Here is a 6,494-nt window from a genome sequence, read left to right on the forward strand (position 1 = left end):
TTTTCTTCTTTCCTATAAATTGTGCCTCTCTGATTGCCTGTTTACTTTCTTGGGCTCCATTCTTTATACTAGAAAGACCACACCACAAAAAAACAAACAAACAAACAAACAAACAAACCCAAAAAACAAACCCCAAAACTTTGTAAACTCTTATTCCTCTTTCAAACTATTGTATTTTAGTTACGCCTGACTGGCAGGAGGGCTAGTGGATCTGGCTCTATATGTAAAAGTGTGTTCACTCTTCCTTCTCCCAGCACATAGTGATATCAGCTTTGGCCATATCAAATTACAGAAAACAGAAGAGTTTTGACAAGCTCCACCACACATAGGAAATAGGAGTGATATCCCTCCAAAGCTATGCGTTAAAGTGACCAACTATCTACAGCCACTGTGGAAAAAGCCAAGGCGTTCCTGTTTCCATCATCCTTTAGCTCACAGTCCCCCTTTTAAGTGGTCCATTGGTCAAAGAGGTAACTCTGAATGTTACTCTGTGCCTCTGCGGTGCGGCTTAGCTACAGCTTTCTAAATCGAGGTGTGAAAGGACAGGAACATTTATTAAAGGTTTCCACTACAGAACAAGAGCTCTCACTTTTTGCAGCTTGAAATAAACCCTACTCGCAACACAGAAGCAAGTGCAACCACAGCAGGGTTTGAGCAGGAAAAGCCTTCACAGGGGGGCTAGTGAAGGATGGGTGGGGGAAAGGAGGTGGTTCTCTGTCACCAGAAAAAGTACTGCCACTCAATTTTTTCCACTTGTAGTCAGCCCCCCCATGACACCCCAAAAGTGAACACAAGAACTGACCACTCAATGACAATATATAAACTCTGTGAAAGAGGGCTGACAATAGCCACTTTCTTCTCTGCCTTGACAAAGAAGCCACCAGCGATGAAACTCCATGCTGCAGCTATCCTCGTCATCTTCTGGCTTGGCGTCTTCACTGTGCACACAGTGAAAGGTAAGTTTACAACCCAAGAGGAAGACAGGAATTGCTCCACATTGCACTAGTGGTCTGATGAGCAGGATTCATTCTCAGCCAGAGCTGATTCATAAGATAAAACTCGCAAGAAATCCAGATCAGAAGCACAAGAAAGGCAGCTTTTTGGGAGGTTTCATCTGATGTTCTGTCAATTAGTGGTTGGCTTCTGCCTTAATGCAAGGAGCGTTTCTGTGCCTTAGAACACTTAAAGGGTTTCTGTGCATTATTCTCTCTCTTAAAATCATGAAATCTTGAAGACACAATGTCTTTTGGTCTCACTGATGACATATAGCAATGAGTTCTATAGGTTAATAACATTTTATGAAAAATATTTCTTGAATAAGATGTACTTTTTTTCTTTTTCAAGACATACTACTTTTATATGTATTTTATTATATTATTTTTATTTGTCTTTTTCTAACTATATAGCCTTAATCCCTCTAATGTCCCTATTTTAAAAAGTTCTTCCAGTTCTGTATCACATATTGCCTATTTGCTTGTTTCTAGCCAAATATTTTGGTACAGACAGGCAAACTATGAACAAAAACTGCAAAGGACAGCAATGGATTTATACAATGTCTTCTCTCTTTTCCTGATTTCCTACAATTTAACATCTCGTTTGAGACCATTTATGAGCACGGAGATGAGCCGTATTTATTAGCCATGCTTTAAATAAGTTTGTCTACAGTGATGTTTAGGTCTGTGACTTTTGGATTAGGTTACGTGTATCATGCGAAAACATGAACATACACACATAAGCACATGGCTTGTTATACACAATCAGATTCATGCAAACAAGCACATAAAAATCACAGAAAACGCTCATATGCAAGCCATATGCAAACCCACAAAAATATGCAAAGAGAAACACACAGAAAAGGCATCTTCACAAAACCACACCAAAACCAAACTGAGACCTGCTAGGCATTCGCAAGATTATGTAGCTACACACTGAGTATGTTGACCGAGTGCCCCTGGAGCTAGATCATTGATTAACGCTACCGCTGTTCATCTCGGCAACATGTGGCTTCGTATGACAGACTGCCAGTTTGTAATGTCATTCTCCAGGTTGTATAATTTGCCATAAATATCACCAAGTCTGAAAAAGCGCACTGAGGTGGTGTGCAAGGGATCGAAAAAAGATTAGAAAGAAGAATTATAAAGAAAAAAAAAAAAAACGCCAGAAAAAAGAGTAGTTATAGGTGCAGAGCAGTTTGGTTTTGTTCCCAGGCTTAGAGAAGCTCTGCTGATATTCCCTACATGCATTCCCTGGAAATAGTTTAGTCGTAAAGAGAATATTTCCAGGACTAGTAAGGTTTGCTTGACTCTCTTTGGGCTCTTTAATGCCACATTTTGAAAACCAGTCTGAGTGAGGCAGTAAGATACATATTTGTAATGAATCATCAAAAAATACATCGCATTACTCATGAATAAAGCAAGATCAGAAGAGATATTCCTTCAGGCAAACAAAATCTCAGGAATTAGCAGCTCTGCCAGTACCCATGCACTGGCTATGCTACAGCTTCTCCAAAGGCTGACTTGTGTTTGCCTCAGCTATTCCAATTATTTCAAACAAAGACAAGCTCACATATAATGAGATTATGTGAAGCAGGTTTTATATTTAGCATGTTGTACCCAAACAGCTCTTGGACTTTTCTCAAGCCAGTTTCTCTATAAATTCTTCAAAAAGAAACCTCAGAATACAGCAATGTTCTGTTTGTCTCCCTCATGCCTTCCCAAACCCGTCTTTGATGGGTGGGAGAAAACCAGAAACTAGCAAGCGGAGGCTTCCAGTAATGTATACATATACCCATCTCACTGAAATGAGCTCCCATTTTTAGTTACTATCATGTAAGGTAACAACTGCTCAGAGAATTTTACACTGATATCGCAATTCTCTTTATTAATCACCAGTGCATTTCCCTGAAATGTATGAAAATGTTGGAGGAAAGAGAGGATTAAGTAGTACTCCATTGCCTGTGAAACCAGACTTACAGCAAGAGTATGCAAGTATTTAGTCTTCTGGCAGACATACCTCCCTTTCTTTCAACAATTTTTTTTTTACTGCTAGTTTTGGATGTCCAGTGTGAGACAAGTAGCCTTGCTTTCCTCTCCTTCACTTGGAAAGTAGGGGGAATTACTGATCCACATTCAGATGGTATTTGGAAATCCACCCAGTAAAGGTGCCAGTTCTAAGCGCTACTCCATATGGACACTTATTTGCAGATGATACAGACCTAATTATAAATGATGCCAGATACCTTTTCTGCTATGGAAGCAGTGACTCCTTAAGAATGATTATACAATTGTCCAGGAGAATGGGTGAAGATTAGTATCTTAACTGAAATAGTAATAACACTTTAGAGATGGTAGGATGCATCACAAAAAATACCTTAAGCTCTCTTGTATAACTGGTATTGTAGCTGTACATCATTAGACACTCACGTTCTAACCACAACTGGAAATCTGCTGGAATTCATAATTTATTAAGTACTTATGGCTAAATACGAATGTAGTATTGACTGCCTTTGTCATTTATCTATTTTTCCCCTCCTAGGGAGCATTGGAAGTCAGCCCATGCGCAAATTCAGTTGTGTAAGTCTGTCTACACAGCAACTGAGCATCCGAAATCTTGTCAGCTATGAAAAGCAACAAGTTCCAGTAAACGCCATCATGTAAGTATCCAGTGCACAGTTCACCTTCAGACTCGTCTATGCAAACACGCTACTATCGGAAAGGGAAAGGGCACAAAGAAGACGATTCACGGCCCAAATCACTAAATCTGGCTAGTTCAGGTCACCCTTCCAGTTCCCCCATGAAGCAGTCACCTGGCAGCTGAGGGAGTGAGGGGAGAGGGGTGAGCCTCAGCGAGCTGGGAGATGTATGCTGCTCACAAACACTGGCAGAAATCTCACTGAACAGCCAGATCTTTTGTGCCCAGAAAGTGGGGAAAAATCTCAGTGAGGGGTCAAGGGAGCAGTCAGAAGCCCAGTGCGCTGAATTGAGCCGAGGGGAAAGATCACGTGGAAGAGTTTGGGGTAGCTCTGACTCCTGCTAGGAGCTGTGTTTGGTCTTTTGATCTCATGAGCATGCATTTTTATCAAATCTGGGATCTGCTCCTGGGAAGTAAATGTGCATCATAATTTCATATGAAATCTCAGAATAACAGGTGTGCTCCTTTTTTTAAATCTCAGTATATATGCACGTGACCATGTATGTTACATACATACCTATGCCATAAATAGCGAACTAATGTTGCTAACTGCTGTTATTCCAACTAACAACTACAAACTCCAGCATGTGATATGGTTTTACCACATTGTCCCTCATGTTCTGCATAAAAACCAAGAACAGTAAACCTGGATTTGGAGACTGGAATTTAATGGCCACCTGGTTTGCTTTCTTTCTTCCTGCAGGTTTATCACCACAAACGGCATCAAGATCTGCGTAAGCCCTGATCAGAAATGGGTGCGGTCTGCTATGAAGAAAATAGACCAAAAACGTACCACCAAAGGCAAATAATCCTGTCCTAGGCAAGCATCTAAGGCCAACTAAGTGGAATCATCATCAGTGCTGCACATAACAGGGAAGAAAGCCTTAGTATCTGCTTTTAATTCCTATTTATTAATTGGCAATAAAATCTCTGAACAAACATGAACTCACCAGAATCTGTTCATCACTGGTTAAATGTCTGCTGACTTCTTTGTTTTATAGCTGGACTCTGTTACACTGTTTATTTTCTGAAATGCTTGCTAATATTTATTTACAATTGAATGTAGATATCTTCTCATCCTTGCTGTCCTGAGCAGTATGGCATTTAAGGGTGAATGTCAGATAGTTTCACATACTGTAGGGAAGAAGATGACCTCCCACAGAGCTGGATGAGTGTAGACCTCCATCCTGATGGAGGTCAGAATGTTCTGTGTTGAGTGCTGGGTTTGAGAAGGTGCTATATAATTTAATGGTTACTCATACCTATGTAATCTATAAGTAAACTAATCTCATGCTTCAGGCTATGACCTGATCAGTGCAATATTCAGAAGAAGATCCTTCGGCCTTCTGTTTTTATACACAGTATTGCACTATTAGCTCGGTCCACGATGATGTATGGATACTCTCACCAAGGGATGACCTGGAGTAATTCAGTGTAACTCCATGAATGTAACCCTATTCAGCCTTGTACTGGGGAAGACTTATCCTACCTACTGACTTCAGTGAAATTACTTCAGTTTCACCCTCATGTGAGACAAACCTGAAACAATTGTTTTACTTTTTCCTTTGCTTTTCTCTGAATAAGCAAGAACAAACCATGTCTGGAATCTGTATTTCACAAACTCATAGGAACTCCCTGCTCTAGAGAACTATGTATATGTAAATGTCTTATCTTTCTTAAATTTATAAATTCTACTAACAGAAGGTTTTGAATTTTAATAAAGTTACTATAAACCTGGAATCAAATGGTACGTTTGTCTGCTTGTATGTAATGCAGATGGAGACTGTTGAAATGGGTACCAAGATGACAGCACAAATCTGAGAATTTTTGGGCAAGCCAGCTAGAGCTGACACTACTGCCAACTCATGACTCAGATTGTTCGAAAGCAATCTGATTCTGAGCTTTCTACTGTTCTCTGTTCTACTGTTTTCTACTATTTCAGCTGTAAAGCCCGTATTTCAGACAATATCTCTTCAAAAGTTCGGGTACTTAAAAGTCAGACTTCATACAACGCTAGGATGATCCCCACATTATCAGAAGCAGACATGGAAGAGCTCTGGGCAGAGAGAGAAAAAACTGGCGTTTGAGGAGCTTGAGGGGTGGAGGAGAGGTATAGGCAGAGGGGCTCCAGGAATAAACTTCCTCTCATACTACCGCAGGTATGCAGCCTGCACTGCTGCTAAACTATGGGCTTTTCATCACAAATAACCTCTTAGTGATATACATGAAACTACAGCTCTTCCAAACTACACTATAGAAATAAGATCACATGACTTTAAAAGCCAGTCTTTACAGTTCCCTGCTCTGGTCAAGTCTGCAGACAGAATTCGTCTTCCGTGGCTCACATTTTGTCATAGCTCACAGTCCTGTGTAGGGAAATGCATTTAGTATTCACTATCCAGGACAAGTTTTCAAGCAGTGCTACTGCTCAGGCAGGGAAGAGAAGGATGACTGTATGTGTCACACTACAGAACAGAGCCAAGGCAGGCTACTGAGCCTCTGTTATGTGGAGTGATGCTTCCTTACTGAAGTTCTTGATATCAACTACACTAGAAAAAAATAGTTGTTGCTACAAACTTTGTAAGAAGAGCTTTACAGCTAGAAAGAAATGTTGAGAGAAGATGTTTCTGGAGTACAGCAATATATAAACGGGTGTTCATTCATTTTGAATGGCCGATCTCAAGGCCCCAGTCCCTCATATTACAGACAACAGAAACACTTCTGTTCCCTTCAGCATCGTCAGACTATCAGCAGGCTACAAAACCAGGTCACCTATAAAACCATTTTTATGGTAAGCTCTCTCA

The 6,494-nt window shown here is 40.4% G+C and overlaps 1 protein-coding gene across 1 annotated transcript; it reads left to right on the forward strand.

The window, feature by feature from the left end:
• The first annotated feature begins 808 nt into the window (after window positions 1-808).
• On the forward strand, window positions 809-5,417 carry LOC143155855 (lymphotactin-like). The gene is made up of 3 exons (XM_076328833.1): window positions 809-956; window positions 3,535-3,652; window positions 4,394-5,417. Exons 1-3 carry the CDS (start codon window positions 809-811, stop codon window positions 4,497-4,499), a joined length of 372 nt encoding a protein of 123 aa, XP_076184948.1. The 3' UTR covers window positions 4,500-5,417.
• The last annotated feature ends 1,077 nt before the right edge of the window (window positions 5,418-6,494 follow it).

This window comes from Aptenodytes patagonicus, chromosome 1, assembly GCF_965638725.1.
Source record: "Aptenodytes patagonicus chromosome 1, bAptPat1.pri.cur, whole genome shotgun sequence".
Classification (NCBI taxonomy): Eukaryota; Metazoa; Chordata; class Aves; order Sphenisciformes; family Spheniscidae; genus Aptenodytes; species Aptenodytes patagonicus.

Bases quoted from the DNA above. Each gene is read 5' to 3' on its own strand.
- LOC143155855 (XM_076328833.1), top strand. From the start codon at position 809: ATGACAATATATAAACTCTGTGAAAGAGGGCTGACAATAGCCACTTTC. The intron at 957-3,534 runs GTAAGTTTACAA...TTCCCCTCCTAG, and splicing joins CACTGTGCACACAGTGAAAG to GGAGCATTGGAAGTCAGCCC. The intron at 3,653-4,393 runs GTAAGTATCCAG...TTCTTCCTGCAG, and splicing joins GTTCCAGTAAACGCCATCAT to GTTTATCACCACAAACGGCA.